We start from the raw sequence: 26,749 nt of genomic DNA on the forward strand, positions 1-26,749 counted from the left end.
GCTTCTAGCTATCTATGAAGCTGTTAAATACTTACAACCACAACTGGAAGCCAGGGAGTTCAGCATTTACACTGACCATAAACCAAAATAGTATCAGTTGTTCACCTCAGTAGCAAATCAACATGTATACACAGCCCAGTTCAGCACAGATGTTACACACATTTCTGGGATCAACAACAAGGTAGCTGACTGCCTTTCCAATGGTATCAGTATCTCACACTCACCTGACTTCACTTAAACTGCCGAAGCACAACAGATTGACCAAGAGCTACAAATCTACTCAAAGATACATCATTAACATTGGACCTCCAATTATTTGATGTTCTTGAGGCTGATGTCAAGTTACACATGACACATCAAATGGTAAACCTCATCATTTCCAGCCTACTGCATTCTGAAGATGTGCATACGACAACATTCATAATCTGTGTCACACAGGAGTCTGACCGACAACTCATCTAGTCTCACACGAATTTTTTTGGACTGGAATAGGAAAACATTGCAAAGAATGAACATGACTGCACATAAATTGTCAACACAACAATGTTAACTGCAATATTTGTGCACTGGTGGGAGACTTTCCAGATATGACTGCACAGTTCATGAATGTCCATATTGATGTTGTAGGCTATTTACCTCCATCCAATGGCCAACGTTACCTATTGACAATGATCAATCACTTCAACTGCTGGCTGGAAGCAGAGTTGGTAAATAACATTTTGGCCGATACTTTAACTTCCACCTTCATTTCCACCTGCATATCATGCCAGTTGCCAGTTAAAGACTGACCTGTTACCCATGCCAGGAGCTTAGTGTACGGTGAACATGGCCTCTTGCTTACTGGGTATGCAGATTAGACTGATGCTGAAACTAACACCCCAGGTCACAAAAAAAGGTAGATTAATTACCCCCATGAAGCAAACAGGCTAGTTGAAACATCAGCTGCTGCACATGTAGGAAAATGTTATTTGATAAGTTCCTGAACTTGTCAGAGGTTCAACTATCACTCATGGTTGGAGGACCCAGGCATTTCAATTGAATAATTTATTTTAATGGTTGCTGAATGACAGAGTTAGATCTAGTAAAATATCACTTATTCATACAGTGTGTACAAATTACTCATGACACATAAATATTGATATAATAAAACAATCAGACAATGAACTTACATAATTAAAACAGAGCAATGAGAACCCAATGAATGGTTTTTACGATTGCCACCTGCTTGATGCTGGTCAATTATGGTTGAGATGCTGCCCAGACACATGGAGGACACAAATTATGGTTTCATCCATTATTTCAAAACTTTAAAATATGAGTAACACAAAAAAGGTATGAAATTGAATAGAGCATACAACAGATCAATTAATTAATAAAGGAAAAATCAGAAAGAAACATCACTAGGCAGGTTAGCACGAAATAGTTAACTCAATAGTGAAACAAAAATGAGGAGTTAAGGAAAAAATCCTCTTTGAAGCAAGAATATGAGTGCAGAAAAACTTGCATACCAGTGTGTATAGTGTGTAGGTCAAGTTAGGAAGACTAACAAAAATAGAAACAAGAAATAAACTACTCTTCCTTCAATATATCACAATTCCCAAAGTTGGAAGAGTGTATTGCAAATACACCTTAGCATGACTGCCATTGAGATGGTTTCCAACAAGTTGGGGTGTGCCAAATTGCATCCATTGTCCAATGTTACTGGGCTGAGGTGATGTGACAAAATTGTGAATTGTGGATCTCACCATCCTCTTGATCACTCACTATGGATGCACATACATTGGAAGTGAAGTTTTGAAGACTTAGCAGAGGGCTGAAATCAAGAAAAACACATAGGAATGCCAAGTACAGAGTAGCCTCACCAAGTAGAAGTTCAAATCAGAAGCAGCACAGTGGTTAGCACACTGGACTCGCATTCGGGAGGACAACGGTTCAATCCCATCTCCAGCCATCCTGATTTAGGTTTCCCGTGATTTCCCTAAATCGTTTCAGGCAAATGCCAGGATGGTTCCATTGAAAGGGCATGGCCGAATTCCTTCCCCATCGAAACTTCCTGGCAGATTAAAACTGTGTGCCCGACCGAGACTCGAACTCGGGACCTTTGCCTTTCGCGGGCAAGTGCTCTACCATCTGAGCTACCGAAGCACGACTCATGCCTGGTACTCACAGCTTTACTTCTGCCAGTACCTCGTCTCCTACCTTCCAAACTTTACAGAAGCTCTCCTGCGAACCTTGCAGAACTAGCACTCCTGAAAGAAAGGATACTGCGGAGACATGGCTTAGCCACAGCCTGGGGGACGTTTCCAGAATGAGATTTTCACTCTGCAGCAGAGTGTGCGCTGATATGAAACTTCCTGGCAGATTAAAACTGTGTGCCCGACCGAGACTCGAACTCGGGACCTTTGCCTTTCGCGGGCAAGCACTTGCCCGCAAAAGGCAAAGGTCCCGGGTTCGAGTCTCGGTCGGGCACACAGTTTTAATCTGCCAGGAAGTTTCATATCAGCGCACACTCCACTGCAGAGTGAAAATCTCATTCTGGAAATCCTTCCCCATCCTTCCCTAACCCGAGCTTGCACTCCGTCTCTAATGATCTCGTTGTCGACGGGACGTTAAACACTAACCACCACCACCAACATCAAATCAGAATACCCACATGAATCCCAATAGCAGCTCTGAATGTGTGTCTCAATTTTTTGTAGCCTTTCTTCACATCTCAGAAAGGCACCTCACCTCCCTCCCCCCCCCCCCCCCCCCCCCACACACACACACACAGAGACTTTTTAAGCCAATTCCAGTAATGGCCTAAGTACTCTTTCAACCAGGGATGTGAGGGATGTGAAAGTCTGTTCCCTAGCTCCCGCCATAGAGTTAAAACTTGTCCACCAATAAGATACTTATATATGGAAATGGGAGACGAGTGTCACCCCATTCCCACATCCAGATTTGTTTGTCAGAAATTCTGGAAATTTTGTTTGGCTTTACACACCATTCTGATGAGAAGAGCAAAGTTTTGGAAATTTACAGACACAAGAGTGCTATTTATTTTTGTTGAGGAAATATGTCTGGAGACCACAAATGGCAGGATAATGGTAAATGGACAGTTGAAGACTCCATCCAAAGTTTAGTAACAAGCAGAGTTCTCACCACTTTCACCAGAGGTTTTCTGTTCTGCTAAAGAGGACACTAGCCTTCCATTGCATCACTCCTTGTCTCCAGAGGCTGAGCCAGGAGGATAATCCCTGGAAGGCTCATCTGACTGTCCATGCAGTCTGCTAGCATAGGAGCTGCCTTCTGAGTGAACAGCAGCTCTTCCAGAGAATGTGAAATTTCCTCCTGTTTTCACCCAAGTAAAAAGGAGTCCCCCTGGTGAAGACCAGATGTGTTTAATGGGAAGAAGCTACTACAAGAATTAAACGTTAGTGTAAGTCCAGAGAGTTGAGTAATCGACTCCCAATGGATTTTGTCAGCCTGCTGAAAAGCTACTAACCAGGTTTAGACTCTTCTTCAGCTGAATTAGTTCACAGTGAAGCATTATGCCTACTAGTAGAGTTTGAATTGAAGGAACATTTGTCACCAACAAGCATCAAGAATTGGCACAGTTTCTAGTTGTGCACATCTGGACCTAGACAATTGTGAACTGTCCACACACCACACTTCACACCTACACTACAGCCACTGAACAATGATCCACACAGAGTCATATGACGTGGAGTGTGCAGTCTTGATGTACTTGTTAACAACAAGTCCTGTACCATCTCTCTTGACAAAGTGAAGCCCGCGTATGTTTTTTAAAACAAGCCGCCTACTGCTATGCCACGACACTGACCTAATGCAGCACCGGCACCAACACCAGCACCAACACCAACACCTCTACCCACCAGCTCAGACAAACCTCCAGGACATATAACAAGATCAGATAAACTTGTCTACTTTCCAACACACTTCTTAGACAATGCTTTGCTTTGCTGAGTTGGCTGATGTAGCAACGAAGATCACTGCTCTTCAATGTAGTGCAGTGTTCTGTGGTACCACAAGTGCTTCTTTATGTCACTGTCAAAGTATTTTCATGACAGCCACCAGAGATGCAGCGTTTCGGAGTAACTTTATGCTTGTTGTTGGACTGAACATTTTACCTTCTTCAGTAATAAATAGTTCTCAGTATCAGACTAATCATCTTGTCAGTTCTTCTTAGAGATAATTCTACCGTAAAATAATATTTTTCAAAGCAGTATTCTCCATCAACAAACTTTTCCTTCCTGTAAATGGGAGAATAAAATATTAAGAATGGTTCTTGTATGAGTTTGTCATATTTTGTATGCCATCTGGCTAGTTTGCAACACGCTTGGAAAATTGATCAGATGCCCTCTCATTCCCAGCCACTCTGAAGTATCTATATCATTTGGAGCAAGTTTTTAACATAAATTGGCTTGTCCCATATCACATTGTGCCCAAGTACAGAAAAGAAAAAGGGGGCAAAATGAGATATTCTGAAACAATCATGCACAGATTATGGGTTTAAGCAAAAGTAATGTACAAAAATACAGAATACTGTTACTTTCATCTTACAAGCTGGGTTCACACACACACACACACACACACACACACACACACACACACACACACACACACACACACACATATATATATATATATATATATATATATAATAGAGGGAAACATTCCACGTGGGAAAAATATGTCTAAAAAGAAAGATGATGAAACTTACCAAACAAAAGCGCTGGCAGGTCGATAGACACACAAACAAACACAAACATACACACAAAATTCTAGCTTTCGCAACCAATGGTTGCCTCGTCAGGAAAGAGGGAAGGAGAAGGAAAGACAAAAGGATATGGGTTTTAAGGGAGAGGGTAAGGAGTCATTCCAATCCCGGGAGCGGAAAGACTTACCTTAGGGGGAAAAAAGGACAGGTATACACTCGCACACACACACATATCCATCCAAACATACACAGACCTGTGTATGTGTATGTGTGGATGGATATGTGTGTGTGTGCGAGTGTATACCTGTCCTTTTTTCCCCCTAAGGTAAGTCTTTCCGCTCCCGGGATTGGAATGACTCCTTACCCTCTCCCTTAAAACCCATATCCTTTTGTCTTTCCTTCTCCTTCCCTCTTTCCTGACGAGGCAACCATTGGTTGCGAAAGCTAGAATTTTGTGTGTATGTTTGTGTTTGTTTGTGTGTCTATCGACCTGCCAGCACTTTTGTTTGGTAAGTTTCATCATCTTTCTTTTTAGACATATATATGTATATATATATATGGAGGTACTCTTTGGATATTCTGGCTCTGAAATGCATACTTTGATTGGTGTTTCCAATCTAAGCATTATTTTGGTATGAACAAATTCAGTCATTTCTGTTAACTACAAAACATTTTGTCATACACTGTAACTCACATGTAGTAATAAATGACTGATTAAGATTATGTTTAGAAATTTTAATATCCATCTTCTTTCTCAGCAACATGATTTTCATCCGCAAAAGTGGCTTGAAAAATAATTTATTTGCAATGAACTACTATCTTCTGCCATTTGATGGAAAACTGTGGATTGCTGTCATCATTTGCATGATTTTAATAACAGTTGTGCTTGGAATGCTATATGAAAGAGGCAGACATCACATCTGTGAAGCTGTATTGTGGACAATTGGAATATTTTGCATGCAGGGTGAGAGATACTGTAGATACTTTCTTTGGATTAGCATAATTAAAATCAAGAGTTTCATGCAGTTAAATAGATTAAATGTCTGTGTGTAAGATCCAGTTTGCAAGTCAGTCATCATTTATATGGAAGTAAGTGGTGCTTGCACAGCTGGATGTATGATTTACACAAACATTACTGTAAAAAAAGAATACTATGTAAGAATAAAATGCAGATTGACAGACAAAGAGAGAAGCATTAGCTTTTGGTGTCAGGAATTACTTCATCTAGAAAGCAGGAAGAGATTGAAGGAAAATGATTATGCAGGAAAATAACACAGAATGTAGGCAGAGGGAGATAAAACAGGAGAGCTGGAAAGATGGAAGTGGTGTATAGGTAGTTAACAAATAACAGATAGGAAGAGGAAATTCTAGAATAACAGTATGTGGTGATCACAATATCAACTAATCAGTTAACTCCACTGTAATGATTGTCTATGAACTTGTGGTGATCACAATATCAACTAATCAGTTAACTCCACTGTAATGATTGTCTATGAACTTCTTTGAGATGTCGCCTTGGCTTCTTCAATATGTGCTGAGTGTTTATGTACCTGGGCTCCTCGTAAGTGTTTTGATGCTTTGATGACAGAGTTGTTTGCTCATAGTTGAGATCACTCAGAAATACCTTTCTGTATCACCTACACCTGCACTGGGCCCAATTATTGACAGTGCAACATTTTACTTACTACCTATACACTTATAAAATTCTTGATTGATTGGGTAGTGCATTTTTTGCACAGTCAATTCAAATCATACGACACATGAAGTAAGTATGGTACCATATTTTATGGTAAGATGCTACAGGCTATAAATGCACCTTAATTTTTAAGCATTTTTTAAAGTAACATTTTTACCATTTTTGTTATTAAACTGCAAAGCCAGAGCCCAAAAAAATCTTAGTTTATAAAACCAAACTGACTTTTAAAATCCCTGAAAATCTTCATCTGAGCTTTCTTCTCATTTTCTTCTCTTCTTCTTCGTCTTCTTCATCATCATTTTTTTCTTCTTCTTCATCACTGTTCTCTTAATACATAAAATGGTCTTCACTGCCATTGAGAGCATTACTTATACTGCAATTCTTGAAAGATTTAACAATAATGTCTTCTCTCACTCTAGACCAGGCTCATCCAAAATGTGCCCCTGGGGCACTAGCACCCGCGATCACCATCGGCCAGTGACCCGGGTGAATTCGTATGTTGTCGCAGTGGCTGAGCCGTGTCGCTTAACTGGCCTTGCAGACCACCCAGCAAGCCTCACCATGCCGCTGTACGCAAATATTGCAATAGATAAAAATTTATTTTGCGACCACACATCGCTGTCCTTTTCAGCGGAACTAAAACCAATCTTTTTTGTTAGGTTTTTATTTGAGTTTCAATGAATAAAGCAATTAATTGTTAAAGTGATAAAAGTGTTTTAAAAACAGGATTGTACCAAATTAATTGTATGTTCTTTTTTGGCGTGGTACGAGCAGGAAACGGGTGGGCAAAGTTTGTGTGCAAGTTACAAATGATCGCTGAGAATTGGGAAAGCAGGGAAACCCTTTGCTGCTGGGAATCTCATCAAGGATTGCCAGGTCGTCTCAGCGGCTTGTATTTGTCCATCAGATCTCATGGAAAAATTTGAAAAACAGCTCTTTTGCCTCAAACTGTTGCTCACAGAGTCGAAGATATGGTCTCAGATATGGAGCAGCAATTAATGGAGAGAGCTGCAAACTTCATTTCACTTTCTATCACTCTTGATGAGTCCGCGGACGTTGCCCACATATCTCAGCTCGTCATATTCATTCGAGGTGTCTCAGACAATTTGAGTGTCACCGAAGAATTTCTCAATCTTATACCATTAAAAAACACAACCAAGGGTTTGGATATTTTTCTAGCCGTGGAAAACGTGTTAGAGTCAATGGGTTTAAAATGGGAATGCCTGAACAGTGTAACAATGGATGGAGCTCCTGCATTACAAGGGATACGCACTGGATTTCTGAGTTACGTGAGGTCAAAAATGGCTGAAGTTGGCTGTTCCTTATTCACGACAGTCCATTGTCTGATACACCAGGAGGCACTTTGTGCAAAGATTGTCAACATAAAAAGTGTTATGGACACAGTTCTTCGAATGGTTAATTATCTTCGCTTGCATGGACTCACACATCGCCAATTTAAAGAATTTCTGGCTGATATCGAAGCAGAATACCCGGACATCCCCTACCACACTGAAGTAAGATGGCTGAGTGGAAGAAAGGTGCTTCATCGGTTTTTCTCCTTGAGGGGCGAAATAAATACCTTTTTTGAAATGAAAGGACGCCCAGAAGAAATACTTCGTGATCCTAATTGGGTGGTGAATTTGCTTTTTTGAGTGACCTTACTGGTCATTTAAATACTTTGAACATTTCACTCCAATGCGAAAATCACTGTGTCGATTTAGTGCAGATTATTCAAGCATTAAAAAAAAAACTTATTTTGAGGGAAAAACAATTGCGTGAGAAGAATTGTGGACACTTTCCTGCACTAGACAGCAAAAAAGATGATGTGGTTTTTTCAGATTATGTTGCAATCATTTGTGAATTACAAGAACGGTTTGAAAAATAGATTTTTGGAGATAAGTCAGCTTCAATCGGCCTTAGATATATTTGTTCACCCATTTTCCCTTCGGCATAGGATGTCTCACAACTGCTTCAACTAGAGCTGATTGACCTGCAGTGCGATATCTGCCTGAAGGACCACTTTCTCATGTGTAAAACTTTGGATGACTTTTACAACTGTCTTCCACGAGAGAAATATCCTCTTTTGCACAAGCACGCTGCCTAAGTTAAAGAGCTTTATAACCTTAATTCTATTTTTAATAAGTTTTCAAACTTGGTCTGTTAAAATTATTACCTACAAAACAGCAAACTAAGGATCTGATTTCTAAATTCTGAAAAGGGATACAAAGAGATGTAGCCTGAAGTATAACAAAAAATATTTACCTGTAACTGTTAACAGTAAGAATGAGTCTCTATATCCCTTACCATAAAGTTATTTCTAAAACAGAATATTTATGACTTTAGTTCATTTAAGAAACTGATATATTTTTCAGAAGACGCCTATTGTACATATGACGAGTGTGCACATGCAGTAATAATAGAATGAACCTGTGGGTTAGAAAACAACTAAGATGTTCTTCGATTCTTGTTTTGGATATTGTTGTCTAAAGCTTTGCACAGTAATTCTGCCACACGAACACTAGTTGTTACCTAAACAGTAAATGGTTTGCTTGTTTTACCGCTCATTGGCCTCTTTTACAGAGGTGTGCTTCCTCTGTTATTTTGTTTGCGTTGGATCTGACTGCGGAACAGTCCACCGCAGAGCAGTGCTGTGCAGTCTCACTCGCTCCTCAGCTGTCTCTCTCACTCCTATGCCGACACTAGCGATACACGGTCGTGGACGGGGCGCTGAACTACACTGCCTGGCGCCCACAGGGCACGGGTGCACCCGCCGCGCGCAATTCTTGGATGAGCCTGGTCTAGACCACGACTGTTTTATCCACTGACACACTTTTTTGATTGTAGGTCATTTTAAAGGTTCCTTTGGAGTGAATTCATGTTGGGTATCATACATTTGTTTCATTTCTCCCTCATACATGCTTTAAATGGTTCATTTATCTATACATCAAGAGGTTGTAGTTGTGAATTAAGTCCTCCTGTCTCAATTTCTCTTTACCAGAATTTTTGAAATGGACTACTAAACTGATCTAGCACAAGAAGTGAACTCTTGTACAGTAAAGCACCTTTCCTTCTCTCCCACACTCTGTTAATCCATAATTTCATACCATCCTCATCCAACCAACTATTGTCATGTATGTGAGCAGCAACACCTAGCATTATTTCGGAAGGTTTCAGCATTGTTTTGCATTTGAAAATGATCAATATCATCAGCACAACATGGAAGGACAACAATGTAGGGTATTTTTTCATGTCCACTTGTTTTTATAGTTACAGTTTTAGCACCTTTCGTGGCTACTCACCACATACTGCTACTCACCACATCAAATGTCAGAGAAGTTTCATCCATATTCGCTACTTTGCTTAGTTCCACACTGGTTTTCTGTTCATGTTGAATAATAAAGTGATGGAAAAATAATATTTTTCTCTTCATACTCTTGTGACATTTTCTGGGATATTTGGTTTTGGTTTGCATGCTAAGTCCATGACGCTACATAAACCAGTAGCACCAACCATAGTGGGCCACAAAAGGCATCAAAACATCGTCTGAAACACTAAAGTACCTGAGCTCCATTAAACACAGCCAAACTAATCCTGCTATCTCACTCTTTTATAAAAGATACAGGAAAACATATAGGAAGATATTGCTTGCAGCAAAGAGAGCTCATAACTTCAAACTGGTGCTCTTTGCTGAAAACAAAAGTAAGGCAGTATGGGAGATTGTAAAGCAGGAAACTGGTACCAGGAAAATGAATCTGTCAAACTTGAAAATCAAAGAGGAAGGGACTCTAATATAAGACGCAATATACACTCCTGGAAATGGAAAAAAGAACACATTGACACCGGTGTGTCAGACCCACCATACTTGCTCTGGACACTGCGAGAGGGCTGTACAAGCAATGATCACACGCACGGCACAGCGGACGCACCAGGAACCGCGGTGTTGGCTGTCGAATGGCGCTAGCTGCGCAGCATTTGTGCACCGCCGCCGTCAGTGTCAGCCAGTTTGCCGTGGCATACGGAGCTCCATCGCAGTCTTTAACACTGGTAGCATGCCGCGACAGCGTGGACGTGAACCGTATGTGCAGTTGACGGACTTTGAGCGAGGGCGTATAGTGGGCATGCGGGAGGCCGGGTGGATGTACCGCCGAATTGCTCAACACTTGGGGCGTGAGGTCTCCACAGTACATCGATGTTGTCGCCAGTGGTCGGCGGAAGGTGCACGTGCCCGTCGACCTGGGACCGGACCGCAGCGACGCACGGATGCACGCCAAGACCGTAGGATCCTACGCAGTGCCGTAGGGGACCGCACCGCCACTTCCCAGCACATTAGGGACACTGTTGCTCCTGGGGTATCGGCGAGGACCATTCGCAACCGTCTCCATGAAGCTGGGCTACGGTCCCGCACACCGTTTGGCCGTCTTCCGCTCATGCCCCAACATCGTGCAGCCCGCCTCCAGTGGTGTCGCGACAGGCGTGAATGGAGGGACGAATGGAGACGTGTCGTCTTCAGCGACGAGAGTCGCTTCTGCCTTGGTGCCAATGATGGTCGTATGCGTGTTTGGCGCTGTGCAGGTAAGCGCCACAATCAGGACTGCATACGACCGAGGCACACAGGGCCAACACCCGGCATCATGGTGTGGGGAGCGATCTCCTACACTGGCCGTACACCACTGGTGATCGTCGAGGGGACACGGAATAGTGCACGGTACATCCAAACCGTCATGGAACCCATCGTTCTACCTAGACCGGCAAGGGAACTTGCTGTTCCAACAGGACAATGCACGTCCGCCTGTATCCTGTGCCACTCAACGTGCTCTAGAAGGTGTAAATCAACTACCCTAGCCAGCAAGATCTCCGGATCTGTCCCCCATTGAGCATGTTTGGGACTGGATGAAGCGTCGTCTCACGCGGTCTGCACGTCCAGCATGAACGCTGGTCCAACTGAGGTGCCAGGTGGAAATGGCACGGCAAGCCGTTCCACAGGACTACATCCAGCATCTCTATGATCGTCTCCATGGGAGAATAGCAGCCTGCATTGCTGCGAAAGATGGATATACACTGTACTAGTGCCGACAATTTGCATGCTCTGTTGCCTGTGTCTATATGCCTGTGGTTCTGTCAGTGTGATCATGTGATGTATCTGACCCCAGGAATGTGTCAATAAAGTTTCCCCTTCCTGGGACAATGAATTCACGGTGTTCTTATTACAATTTCCAGGAGTGTATTTGTCAAACTATATAAATGATTATTTTAGTAGCATAGGAATAAAATTACAGGAAAATTTTCTAACAGCCCCTCAGGTCAAAAAGCCAAATAATGGTGTATCACACTCAATGGTGTTATTCCCTGCAACAGAAGAAGAAGTCTACAAAGCAGTCAGCAAACTGAAAAACAAAAATTCAGCTGGTCTGGATGAAGTCCCCATTTTTATAATTAAGGACTGTATCAAGAGCCTACTTCCACCTTTAGTTGATATTATAAATCAATCTTTCAAGCAGGGCTACTTTCCAGACTATTTAAAATATGCTATATTACTACCTCTCTTCAAAAAAGGTATTGCAGGAAAAATTGAAAATTATAGGCCAATTTCTCTACTCTCATGCTTTGCAACAATATTAGAAACTATTATGAAAGATAGGCTAATGAATTATTTGAATAAATGCAACTTACTGTCTGTTGACCAGTTTGGATTTCGATCAGGGAAAAGCACAGAATCAGCAACAGCACACCTCACAAAACACATTCTAGAAGCGTTAGATAAAGGGAACAACACAACAGGTATATTTCTTGATCTAACTAAAGCATTTGATACAGTAGACCATAACATATTGTTAAATAAGTTAGATGAACTGGGAATAAGGGGACTCGTGAAAAAGTGGTCCCAGTCATATCTAAAAAATAGAAGACGGATAACTGAAATCTCACATATTTCAAGTTGCTCAAACTATATTGTAAAGTGTACTTCAGACCCAAATTATGTAAATATAGGAGTCCCACAGGGTAGTGTCCTTGGCCCAACACTATTCCTCATTTACATAAATGACTTCCCACAGAGCATCAAGCATGAACAAACAATATTGTTTGCAGATGACTCAAATGTTCTAATCAGTGACAAATCACCAGATGCACTGAAAGAAAAAGCCGAACAAACACTAAACAGTGTACGTGAGTGGACATCCAATAATAAACTAACACTAACCTTAAAAAAATAATTTAAAAAAAATTCCGTTAACTTCTATGTCTGCAAAAAACCACACTATAACAACTTTAAGTTAAACGATGAAACTATAGAATGTGTAGACTACACAAAATTTCTTGGTATGCATGTTGACAGTCAGTTAAAGTGGGACGAACATATTAAAATACTTAGCAACAGAATCGCTACAGCATGCTATGCTCTTAGAATTATGACTGCAGTGTGTGATACTACATGTGTCAGATCTGTATATTTTTCTTATATCCACTCTGTTATTACCTATGGAATAATATTTTGGGGAGTCAACTGTAAAAATATTCAAATAGTTTTCAAATTACAGAAAAGAGCAATTCCTATAATAACCAAGAGTGGCAGTAGGGCTCACTGCCTTGAACATTTCCAAAAGCTGGAAATCCTAACTGTACCCTGTCAATATATTTTTCAAAGTATTATGTATGTAAAAAAAAATATTGACTGCTATGTCAAAAATTCTTTAGTACACAGCTAAGAAACTAGAAACCAATACAAACTGCACCTAGAGAGGAAAAATAAAGTTAAAACTCAGCAGAGCTTATTATACAATGCCGTTAAATTATATAATAAATTACCCCAAAATATAAAAGATGATGACACAATTGGACAGTTCAAAACAAAACTAAAAAAAATTATTAAATAAAAGTTATTACGCAGTAATGGACTATCTGGATTAAAACACATAGCGTAATTAAAGTAGCCTGCATTGTAATACAGAACTTATTATATGAAATCCAGAATTGTTCAGTACTATAAGAAAATTACATAAGGATATAAAACTAATGTAAGATACCTTAAAAATGTGTGTAAATATTAATTTTATGTGTATAAATTGTAGGTATATTGTATTGTATATGATTTTGCTGACAAAATCCACACAATGTAAATTGTTACATGAATTAATAAAGAAATCAATCAATCAATCAACCATCAAAATCCTTCAAGTCAGTAAAGTCCACTGTAGTGCTAGCTTACGAGCATCTATTTGCATCATTTTTATATTAATTCTAATGCTGTTTCAGTGTAGTCCTTGAATCCGTTTCAATATGTCATCTTCTAGTTTTGGCCATTTCCCATTCAGTCCTGTAATTGCACATTTAGTTCTCCTCACTTGTTTCAGTTTCTCTTTACTAGCCCACCAATTGTGAATGGTTATTTCTGTTGGTGGAGAGCCAAAATGTTGCTCAGCTGCTCTGTTTCCATGTTCTTCCACATGCTATTACTTTAAATTTATAGCCCACGTCATATAAATACCTTTTATTTTTTTCCATTACAAAACTAGCTACTAACAAAAATATTGTTCTATTACCGATAACACAAATCACTTTCAACTCGAACTCACTGCCACTGTAGAATGCAATGGTATATCACAGGATAGGCAATGTTCTGGATTTGTGATGGCGGAGTGGAAGGGAGACAGTGTTATCAAGCTTGTCAATCCCCGTAACTCATGTTTGTTACATCTGTGCACTGCTGCTTCCAGTTGAATCCTATGTTGCCAGATAGAGAGAGGTTTTGTAAAATCAAATAGATGGCCATTTTTAAGACTGGCAGGAATTTTAAATCAAATGCTGGACATTTTTATATTAATTTTGAGTATAAGACACACCTGAGTTTTGAAGCAATTATTTGAAGAAAAAAGTGTGCCTTACAGTCCGTAAAATACAGTAGCAGCAAAGTTACAAATGTTACAGCAATAATTTTTAAATACTCACTTCCATTTTTGTTCAGCTGTTGATAATGGGTTTGAATAACTTTTCACAGCAGACTAACATTTTCTGGGTTCTGCTAATGAGCAACATTTTTATGACATCATGACCTCAATAGGGCAGGTCATTGATAACTAATGGGAAATGGATTACAACTACACAGACAAATTTTTGTTGCTGCAAGTTACCCATCTTTGATGGCCTTGCTGTAACTTGAGTTACATGACTGAGTTTTTGTTTATTAAGGATTATGTATATCATATTGCTTACATGAACCTATATTTTTTATATCTACACCCATACTGTGCAAATATCTGTGGAATCCATGGCAGAGGGTACTTCACATTTACTATACTTTATGAACTGTAAGTATGAGCTACTTCTAACTACATTATAGAATTTATTCACAGAGATCATTTAGCATTGATCACTGTCGTTTCTTTGGAATTATGTTATATATCAGCAGTCATAAGCCTGATGGTTACATGTATCTTCACTGTGTCTGAAACGATTGTCTTTGGTCCTTTCATCATTTTCTGCAAACACTATAGTTTCTTAGAAATGCAATATTGTCTTTGGCAAATACAGAATACGGTTGCAGAACAAAAGCAGGTTGAGGGAGGCCTTCAGGGCTCTATAAATTTACATACTGTTAGCACAACATAGTTTTTTTGTGTGATGTTGTGATCTTTTGCCTTCTTTATTACTTAGTTTGTTCTCCTTGGTGTCAACATACTGTAATGTGATACTGGCTGAAAATGGGGTGTGGAAGTACAACACGAACTACTTTAAATAAGACAGGTGCACAGTTGTATTTCACAGTAGTTTACTTTCACTCTGCTCAACCCCCCCCCCCCCCCAATAATACACAGTTATATATGGCCAGCGCACTATAGTTTTAACTTTCCATAAGCCTCATTAATAGTTTGCAGGTAAACCTCCACATACTGCTACAATAGTTTACTATTGATCATCTACAAGCAGTAGAAACCTAACCACAGAGTTCACAGTTTTTGAAGAATAGAAAGGTATGTATGGAGCAGACACTGTCATTGTTTTAACACATGGCCTAATTGTGTAACACTTCTCGTCTGAAACTTGGCTATGGACTGACTGTCTCGGGACCAAAAACTGGGGCCTATTTTATACTCACAATAATAGATACTGAAACTATACATTGTTTGAAGTTAAATTTGCAGAAATTACGACTAAAACTTAACTCATTAAATTCAACAATAGAATTTAAGATACTAAACAATTACTGATTCACCCTATAACAAAATGTACTAACTAGGAATAGTCAAAATAAATTAGAAAATCAATTACATACATAAAACTAAGCATAAAATTAGATCTGGTGTTATACTCTTTAAAACTAAGGGCCAACCTTTCCCTTTTATGAAAATGCAGATTATATTCGCATATGTTAATGGTAATTATTTAAAAGTGAAAAAATTAATTCGAAGGAGGCAGACGGAAAAACAAGAGGGGAAGCAAAAATATTCTAGCTTGCTTCGTTACATCGTGTCCTGATAGTGCCCAAGGGAACAAAATTAGCTAATCACTATTGATGAAATAAATTGATTATTTCAAATGGGAAAAAGCTTCATACAGGAAAACAGCTTTATTCAACTATTCATTCTAAATTTTCCTTAAAGAAGTAATATACCCACCTTTTGTTGAATTGTGAAAGACTGTATTTTCTCCTCCCAGAGTGACCATCACTTGTTACATGTAAACTACACAGACAGAATAGAAAGCTACATTTCTTCTGTGCTCCTCATACAAGTATTGTGGCCAGTACCACACTTGGTTTTGTTCTTATCTGATATGACATTTCCACATAACATAGCAATGAGTTTGTTGATGAAAATAGACATCTACAGCTAATTAATAATACTCTGCAAGCCACTGTATGGTGCATGGTGGAGGGTATATTGTACCATTACTAGTCATTTCCTTTCCTGTTGTACTCATAAACAGAGAGAGGGGAAAACAACTGTCTTTATGCCTCTGTACGATCCCTAATTTCTTTCATCTTTGTGGTCCTTATGAGAAAGGTATGTTGACAGCAGCTGAATCTTTCCTAAGTTTCAATTATTATAACTTCTCTGAAACTACTTATTGAAAGAATATAAACCAAAGTTCAACAGCTACTGAGAATATATTTCTAAATCCAACTGCCTTTAATACAGTAAATGTGAGTCTCACAATAAATGGGTTACCTGGCCGTGATGGAGAAGTGGAGGCAGTAATGCATCCCCTATCAGTAAGGCTTAACTAAGAAGGTAAACGTACAATTTCACAAATCACAAATGCTGACTCATCAGTATTAAAAATAAAACAAATAAATCTGATAAGGCAAACAATATTAAACTTTGATAACAGTAGCATTTGGGTTTAGCTCAGAGCCAGCAAAATAAAGAATCAGTGTGTCCAGACTGCATGCAGCTCACATGAAATATTTATCAGATGATTTGCTGTCCACATATCCACATCTCCACTGTCAATGATATTTGGGGTTGAAACATATATGGCGCCCAAAACTTGAGGTTCACCTGGAGTTATGGGTGGTGGCAGTGGAAGACTCTGTTTGTCCAGTGTTCTTAAGGAATTATACATAGGCAGCATCTCAGAGTTAGCTGGGCTGAAGACTGGCTTGAGTCTATGAATATTATGAGTGAAGTTTCATTGATACTTACATCAAACATTTTGTTGTGGCATGTTGATACCATGCATGAACTGTCATATGATGGCTGGAGAGTTTTCCAAACAGCATTGTGTCAGGTGAAAACCTATTTCCATGACTTTAAGCTGAATACAATGAATGGATGTTGGGTAAAATGTTCTTTTGAAATAGAGCTTGCAAATCTGTGAAAGAAGACATGCGCGAAGTCCATGGCTTCAATAATATGTTCAATGCATTGATAAAGAACTCTCCTGGTAGTCAAAGTGTCTGCATGTACACTAATTCAGATGTTGTTGAAGGCTGCCTGTGGGCCTAGTAGAACAATAGGTAGGGTGTCAGTCCATTGCTCTGTGGTATGGCATCTGAACAAGGCCAATGAATCCATTCCACATGACAATTAGCAGCAGTGTGGTAGACACAGGTTTGAATATGTCTCATGCTGAGAAATTCTGGGAGTGGTTCATAGAAAAATTACTCAGATTGCGTGCCCTTATCAGTAGTGACACTGAAAGCAACTCCGAAGTGCAGGATCTACTCACAGAGGATGGTTGTGACTGCAGTTGCTGTCATTGAGTCTTTCATAGTGTAGATTTCAGGTCAACAAAAGAAACTGTCAGTCTCTGTCAGGCAATATTGGTACCCTTCTGATGGTGGCAAAGGTCCAATGATGTCATTGTGGACATACTCAAAGTGTTGATTGCAGAGGGATACAATTACCAAGCGGAGCTGCTACATGCCGAGTTACTTTATTGTACTGACAAGCATTGAACTGGTGAGCAAATGCCTTACAATCTTTCTCAATGTTTATCCAAATAAATGCCTTCCTCACTCATCATACGGTAGCCCTTACTCTTGGATGAGAGAGGCTGTGAAGAGATGAACTTGATTGTTTGCAAAAATCTGGCATAACGAATGGTCACACTTGTGGCTTTCATACATCACAGTATAGCACTACACTTGAGATTGATATTTAGATGCATTGGAGCTGGAAGATGATCAGCTAACAATGTAGCCTCTGCTAGTTTGGCCAAGGATGCTTTCTTTTCATCAGTTCACAGTAACATGTCTCCAGGTTTTGGTGAACCTTTTAGCATTTCATTAAGAGGTGCTGCCAACAGTGCATGAGGCACACAAAATGCCAGTAAAACTCTGTCAAGTCAAAGTAATTGCATAATTATTTTATTGTAGCGGGCTGCAAAAACAGAGAAATAGCTTGCACTCTGTTTAGAGGTGGCAGGATTCCCTGTGCGTTCATAAGGAAACCTAAGAATTTTTTCCTCATTCCAAAGACCCTAATTTGATGGTTAAACACTAAACCACATTCTTGAAGTCTAATGAATAGTTGCTGTAAATGTGCTAGATGCTCTGCCTTGCTAGATGAGATAAAAAGCAGTTTGTCAGTGTTGATGTAACAAAAGTCTACATATCTAGTTACTTCATTCATGAAGCACAGGAAACTCTGGTTGGCGCTACCTAATGCGAACAGCATTCGCACAAATTTATAAATTCTGAATGGAGTGCAAACAGTGGTTTTGGGTATATCTTCTGGTGCAATTGGTGTATGATAAAAAGCATGGATGAGGTTGTTCGTGGAGAAAACAGTCTTACAATGAACATGCATAGCTAGCAAAATCTTTGATATGTGGCACAGAATAATAATCAGCTATTATTCTGGCATTAAGCTGATGAAAGTCCCCACATGGGCACCACCTGTTATCCTTCTTAGTGACTAGGGAGTGGAGAATCCCAGCTGCTACTTGAAAGCTGGTAGATCCCTTGTTCTAAAAGAAAAGAGTACTCTTGCTTTGCAGCCTTTAGTTTTCCAGATGCAGATGACAAGGCTGTGCATGAACTAGCAGTCCTGGAAAAACAACAGTGTAATGTGCCATTGAGTGTCTTACTTGTGCTGGCATAGCTAACTGACAGGTGACTTCAGAGGACTGATGAAGCAAGTCATTGTACAGGGAATCACCTACAACCATTTTGATGTCATCATGGTTGGCATGGCTTAGGTGCCCTTGACTAGACAAATGGATTGTGAATCAAGCAGGCACCCGTTGTGAAGACTGTAAAAAGCTAAGAACTCCAGTCCAACAATAGGGTGCAGCACATTGACAACAATGAATCTCCACATGAATTCACATCAAAGACTGAAAGATTAGATTAGATCAGTACTTGTTCCATAGATCATGAATACGACACTTCGTAATGATATGGAATGTGTCAGGTTAATAAAAGGTGTCTGTACAAGATATTACATTAGACAAAATATTACTTCAAATTTTTTTGTGGGGGTTGGAAAATTACCCACTTACTATACCCAAAAATTCATCTAATGAGTAGAAGGAGTTGCCATTACGAAATTATTTTAATTTCCTTTTAAATGCTATATGGCTATCTGTCAGAGTTTTGATGCTATTAGGTAAGTGACCAAAGACTTTTGTGGCAGCATAATTTACCCCCTTCTGAGCCAAAGTTAGATTTAACCTTGAGTAGTGAAGATCATCCTTTCTCCTAGTGTTGTAGCCATGTACATTGCTATTACTTTTGAATTCATTTGGATTGTAAATAACAAATTTCATAAGTTAATATATATATATTGTGAGGCTACAGTGAAGATTTCTAGCTCTTTAAATAAGTGTCTGCAGGATGATCTTGGATGAGCTCCAGCAATTATTCTGATTACACACTTTTGTGCAATGAACACTCTTTACTCAATGATGAATTACCCCAGAATATGATGCCATACGAAAGCAGAGAGTGCAAATAGGCATGGTAAGCTAATTTACTCAGATGTATATCGCCAAAATTTGTGATGACCATAATAGCATAAGTAGCTGAACTCAAACATTTCAGCAGATCCTCAGTGTGTTTTTTCCAGTTCAACCCCTCATCAATGCATACACCTAGAAATTTTGAATATTCTACCTTAGCTACCGATTTCTGATCGAAGTCTATATTTATTAATGGGGTCATTCCATTTATTGTGTGGAACTGTATATACTGTGTTTTGTCAAAGTTTAATGAGAGCCCATTTGCAGAGAACCGCTTAATGATTTTCTGAAAAACACCGTTTACAATTTCACCAGTTAATTCTTGTCTGTCAGGTGTGATAGCTGTACTTGTATCATCGGCAAAAAGTACCAGCTTTGCATCTTCGTGAATATAGAATGGCAAGTCATTAATATATATTAAGAACAGCAGAGGACCCAAGACCAAACCTTGCGGCACCCCATTCTTGATTGTTCCCCAGTTTGAGATATCACCAGTTTTTTGCATATTATGTGAACTGCTTATTTCAACTTTCTGCACTCTTCCAGTTAGGTATGATTTAAACCATTTGAGCACTGTCCCATTCATACCACAGTACTTGAGCTTATCTAGAAGTATTCCATGATTTACACAATCAAAAGCCTTTGATAGATCACAAAAAATCCCAACAGGTGACTTCCAGTTACTCAGAGCATTTAACATTTCATTAGTGAAAGTATATATAGCATTTTCCATTGAAAAACCCTTCTGGACACCAAACTGACATTTTGTTAAAACTTTATTTTTACAAAGGTGTGAAGCTACTCTACAATACATTACTTTTTCAAGAATTTTGGATAAGGCAGTCAGAAGAGAGATTGGGCAGTAGTTGTTGACATCAGATGTATCCCCTTTTTTATGCAGTGTTTTAACAATGGGATACTTCAGTCTATCTGGGAAAATACCCTGCTTCAGAAAGCTATTACATATGTGGCTAAGAATCCCACTTATTTCTTGGGAACAAGCTATTATTATTCTGCTGTAAATGCCATCAATTCCATGTGAGCTTTTATTCTTGAGAGCGTTTATTATCTTCCTAATTTCAGGAGAGGTGGGAGGAATTTCAGTTGTATCAAATGGTGTGGGTAAGGCCTCTTCCATTAACTGCCTTGCTTCTTCTAATGAACATTTAGATCCTATTTTCTCTACAACATTTAAAAAATGATTATTCAAAATGTTTTCGACATACTGGCTTGTTGTTCATCAAGTTTCCATTCACTTTGATGGTGATGCTGTCATCCTGTACTCTTGGTTGTCCTGTCTCCCTTGTAATAATATTCCAAATTGTTTTGATTTTGTTATCAGAGGTATTAATCTCAGACATGATGCACATGCTTCTGGACTTTTTAATAACCTTTCTTAATGTAGTACAGTAGTTTTTATAATATTTGGCTGTTTCTGGGTCATTACTCTTTCTTGTTGTTAGATACAGTTCCCTTTTGTCGTTACAAGATATTTTTATTCCCTTAGAAACTTAGATGTAAATTGTTGTAGGTCTAAGTCTTAATGGAAGATCCATTCGCAATATAGGGGGGAGTGGGACAGATTGATGCACAAAAATTCATATGACAATGTATAATAAATAACGGTGTTTTTTTTTTTTTTTTTTTTTTTTTTTTTTTTTTTTTTTTTTTTTTTTTTTTTTTTTTTTTTTTTAAAAAGTTTGATGTATTGCATTATCAGTTACTAGTACTGTTGTAATAACAGTCAATAGAACTACTTAAGTTACAAGAAAAAATACATTTTACCCGCTACAATGGTCAGTTATCAAGCTGTAAGTGAGTCTGAATGTGGTGTTACAGTTGGGGCAAGAGCGTTGGGACACAGCATCTCTGAGGTAGCGATGAATTGGGGATTTTCCCATACGACCATTTCACGAGTGTACCTGAATATCAGGAATCAGATCTCTGACATTGCTGCTGCCGCAAAAAGACCCTGCTAGAACAGGACCAACAATGACTGAAGAGAATTGTTCAATGCACAGAAGTGCAACCCTTCTGCAAATTGCTGCAAATTTGGGCCATCAACAAGTGTCAGCATGTGCACCATTCAATGAAACATCATGGATATGGGTATTCACAACCAAAGGCCCCCTCATGTACCCTTGCCTGGGCTCATCAACACTGACATTGGGCTGTTGATGACTGTAAATGTCTTAACTGGTCGGATGAGTCTCCTTTCAAATTGTATGGAGACAACCTCATGAGTCGATGGACCCTGCACCTCAGCAGAGGACTGTTCAAGCTGGTGGAGGCTCTGCAATGGTGTGAGGCATGTGCAGTTCAAATGATATGGAACTCCTGACACATCTAGATACAACTCTGACAGGTGACATGTACGTAAGCATCCTATCTGATCATCTGCATCCATTCATGTCCATTGTGCATTCCGACTTACTTGGGCAATTCCAGCAGGACAATGTGACACCCCACACATCCTGAATTTCTGCAGAGTGGCTCCAGGAACATCCTTCTGAGTTTATACACTTCCACTGGTCATCAAACATACCAAACATGAACATTATTGAGCATATCTGGGATGGCTTGCAACGGTGGTGTTCAGAAGCAATTTCCACTCCCTCATACTCTTATAGATTTGTGGACAGCCCTGCAGGATTCATGGTGTCAGTTTCCTCCAGTGCTACTTCAGCCATTAGTTGAGTCCATGCCATGTTGTGTTGCAGCACTTCTGTTTGCTCGCGGGGGCCGTACATGATATTAGGCAGGTGTACGAGTTTCTTTGGTACTCTGGTGTAGTTTGAAAATATCCATACACACAGAATACATAAATATGCTTTTATTGGAGTAGGACATATGGTCAGTCATGACCTTGATGAAGTAACCATCTCAGCATTTGTCTGAAACTTTGTAGGAAAAACACAGGACACCCACTGGTGAGTCTTGAACCATGAACATGCTGCTTTGCCCCTTCACATTCTGCTTATAAAACTGTATCCAGGCCTATAAACATGCAACTATGCCACTGCATGTCTTCATGTCCTCCTTTCCATCCACCAGAAAAAACGAGTTTTCATCCCCATATGATGAGTGAGCTGCTGAACACATCATGCCAAGGGTTATGATAGTCCAAAATGTTTAAATTTTGAATGATTTACAATGCTGTTCTACTCAGTTTCCTGGAGGTTTCTGTATTATAATAACATCACACTCTCTCTCTCTCTCTCTCTCTCTCTCTCTCTCTCTCTCTCTCTTTGTCTCTCTCTCTCTCTCTCTCTCTCTCTCTCTCTCTCCCCCCTAAGAGTTGTCAGGTGCATTTTCTCTGATTCTTTAGCAGAAATTGGCAATTTTGTTTTTCCATTGTAGTGCTGGAGTCAGCCCAAATAATTACAGCTTGTCACATCCTACGTGAGATATCAGTGTCAATGCAAAACACCAGTTGTTTTCCATTACAAACAAACTGATTCTTAAAGTGGAATTTTACATGCTTATTCAAAAGAGCGATCTCAAATTAGTCTAGTGTGGTATTTGTTTTATTGATATGCATTAACAGGAGCAGTAAAACATGAATAACCAGTACTCCATCAGCAACTGAGCAACATTGCTGCATAGTGGTAGCAGTCAGCATGGGTCAGGGCTTATATTGAACAATGATTAGCATGTGTGACAGAAAGAAACATAATTACAAATATAGGTGAATGCAATAAAAATGTAGTGTATCATATACTTCACATTAAAAGTATATCACCTACTCCTATAGAAATCTTATATTGTGTGTTTCGTTTTACAGGTCTCCTAACAAGTCACTTGCATCTTAGTAACCCCGTAGAAGCCTGCAGTATTAATATTGTGTAAAGAATCCTCTTTGAAGACCACAAGATTCTTTCATTTGTGTGTCAAAAAGTATACTGTTAGTTGTGGCCAATAAGAGTGAATACAGGATGAACTGTGCAATTCACAGCCACAATACTAGAAGTAAAAATAATTTCTGTGTAAACTGCACACTCCTGTCTCTGGTTCAGAATGCAGTATTTTATTCTGGTGTAAAACTCATAACAAGTCAATGACGATCATCAGGCAGGAAACTGGAAATTTCCAGATATTCAAAACAAAGTAAATATGAGAGTAACATCATGCATTCACAATTCAACAGTTTGCATCCAAAAATTAATTTCATTATGGACAGAAAAAATAAGAGCATAAACTTTTTGGATTAAAAAGTTTCAAACAAAAAATCTGAACACATATTCAATATTTTTCGTAAATCAGTGATGACAGACATAATTATCCACAACCACTCATGCCACCTGAGAGCACAGAAGCTTGCATATTTTCATTCTATGTTACATAGAATATTTGGATTTGAAGCTGTAAAGTCTGTATGACTCAAATGTTCATATTAAATAGATGTTGACTTCTAAAAGTATACAGACTGTTGATATTAGTCTATATTTGTTACATAAATCCTTTGTTTGAAGTATTTAACAGAAACACGAGCTGAGTAGTTGAAGATGGTGAACAATGTTCTGCCTGTTAATGCATAATATGAATTGTTCTTCAGCTCTAAAGGCTGATCTTCATGATGGGATTTACAGAACATAGTGTGTATTTAAATGAATGAATGAAGTAGAATTAAGTGCATTTGAATTTCTCTCTTTGAGATCTCAAATAATGGCAGAAGAAATTATTATAGGTCCATTTAAAAGGATTAATTAGATACCAACATACAGATAATTAACATATTCATAGATGTAATAAAACACTATATGTTGTTTATTAGGGACTTGCTTACAATTAATCTAGCTGAAAACAGAACTATGGTGTCACAAACAGCGCCAGTACATGTGTTTAATTGTAGAGAAAAAATGAATAGGACCTTTTTTGCAGGAAATTTAGTGTAGTTTAATTAGAAAACTAAGTGGCTACAGAATGAGAAATGTAATATCAGAATACATAAATAACAAATAATAAGTTAAGACACATGCAACATATGCCATGATCTTGGATAAATGGAACAGAATGGTAGTATGAACTAGCAGGATGATGAAAGATGAGGTTGCTCACGGAAAAGTTGGACATACAAGTGAGCATTTACAGCAGGCCTCCAGAATTATGCAAATGATGATGAACATTCATTAGATTAGCCTGGCAGTATATGGCAAATCTAATCACGTAGACATGTCAGGACATACACCAGAGTTTCTCTGCTCAAATATCATCTTTGGGCTAATATGACAACAAGGATAATCAGTTATTAACAATATAATGCAAATGGACAGATAAAAAAATCTACTCACCAAGCAGCAGCAGGAGAAACACACACACACACACACACACACACACACACACACACACACACATACACATGAACCAGTGGTTCCTTCTTCTGGCAGAAGAGTTGAAGGGGAAGGAAGAGGGTTGAAGGAGAAGCACTGGAGTGGTTTAGGAAAAGGGATACAGCTCAGAATACCCCTTTTCCTAAACCTCTTCACCTCCTTCCTTCCCCTTCTACTCTTCTGCCAGAAGAAGGAGTTACTGGATCTGAAAGTGGTTTTTCTTTTTCCCCCCCCCCCCCCCCCCCCCTGCCACCAATTGATGAGTAGACTTTTTTATCTCTCCAGTTACAAATATCATTTTAATGTATCCAACTAGGGAAATCATATTCATGTATTCCTCTTCACAAACCCATCTTTAAACTTTCCATTGTTCTTGTAATAATAAGTTGGATATATCTTAATAAAATAATGTGTAATTTCTGACAGATATTTGATTCCAAAAGTAAATATAAATGGAACATAATTTTAATTTACATTGCCCTCTTACATAACAAGCAATACACATAACATAAATATTTATGTATATTTATAATGAAGGGAAACATTCCGCGTAGGAAAAATATATCTAAAAACAAAGATGATGTGACTTACCAAATGAAAGTGCTGGCAGGTCGACAGACACACAAACAAACACAAACATACACAAACATACGCACAAAATTCAAGCTTTCGCAACAAACTGTTGCCTCATCAGGAAAGAGGGAAGGAGAGGGAAAGACGAAAGGATGTGGGTTTTAAGGGAGAGGGTAAGGAGTCATTCCAATCCCGGGAGTGGAAAGACTTACCTTAGGGGGAAAAAAGGACGGGTATACACTCGCACACACACACATATCCATCCACACATATACAGACACAAGCAGACGTATTTAAAGACAAAGAGTTTGGGCAGAGATGCACTTCTGATGCATAGATGCAGAGATGCACTGACATCTCTGCCCAAACTCTTTGTCTTTAAATACGTCTGCTTGTGTCTGTATATGTGTGGATGGATATGTGTGTGTGTGCGAGTGTATACCCGTCCTTTTTTCCTTTTTTCCCCCCTAAGGTAAGTCTTTCCGCTCCCGGGATTGGAATGACTCCTTACCCTCTCCCTTAAAACCCACATCCTTTCATCTTTCCCTCTCCTTCCCTCTTTCCTGATGAGGCAACAGTTTGTTGCGAAAGCTTGAATTTTGTGTGTATGTTTGTGTATGTTTGTGTTTGTTTGTGTGTCTGTCGACCTGCCAGCACTTTCATTTGGTAAGTCACATCATCTTTGTTTTTAGATATATTTATGTATATTGGTATTTAAAGAACAAGTTGTTGAAAATTAAGAAACTGATGTTAATGTAACATTCTACATACATCCTTTTCCTTCTCACAGGATTTGAACACAGACCAAGAGCATCTTCGAAACAAATAGCAGTTTTTATTTCTTGCACCACAGCAGTTTTAGTATACCATTCATTTTCTGCAAATATTGTGGCGGAAATTACAGTAGACCAGCACAGAGTTCCATTTGGTTCACTGGATGATCTCTTACAAGACAGCACTTACACATTGGGAGTTACAGCTTCATCTGGGATCCTGGATTACTTTAATGTAAGTTAAGACATTTCT

The 26,749-nt window shown here is 39.0% G+C and overlaps 1 protein-coding gene across 1 annotated transcript in view; it reads left to right on the top strand.

The window, feature by feature from the left end:
• LOC126419533 (glutamate receptor ionotropic, delta-2-like) overlaps nt 1–26,749 on the top strand; it is a 66,884-nt gene that overhangs the window by 18,007 nt on the left and 22,128 nt on the right. Inside the window, exon 3 of the mRNA XM_050086722.1 lies at nt 26,514–26,731. Coding sequence (XP_049942679.1) covers nt 26,514–26,731 — 218 coding nt within the window. The remainder of the gene's footprint in view (nt 1–26,513; nt 26,732–26,749) is intronic.

The sequence above is a fragment of the Schistocerca serialis genome, chromosome 9 (genome assembly GCF_023864345.2).
Source record: "Schistocerca serialis cubense isolate TAMUIC-IGC-003099 chromosome 9, iqSchSeri2.2, whole genome shotgun sequence".
NCBI lineage: Eukaryota > Metazoa > Arthropoda > Insecta > Orthoptera > Acrididae > Schistocerca > Schistocerca serialis.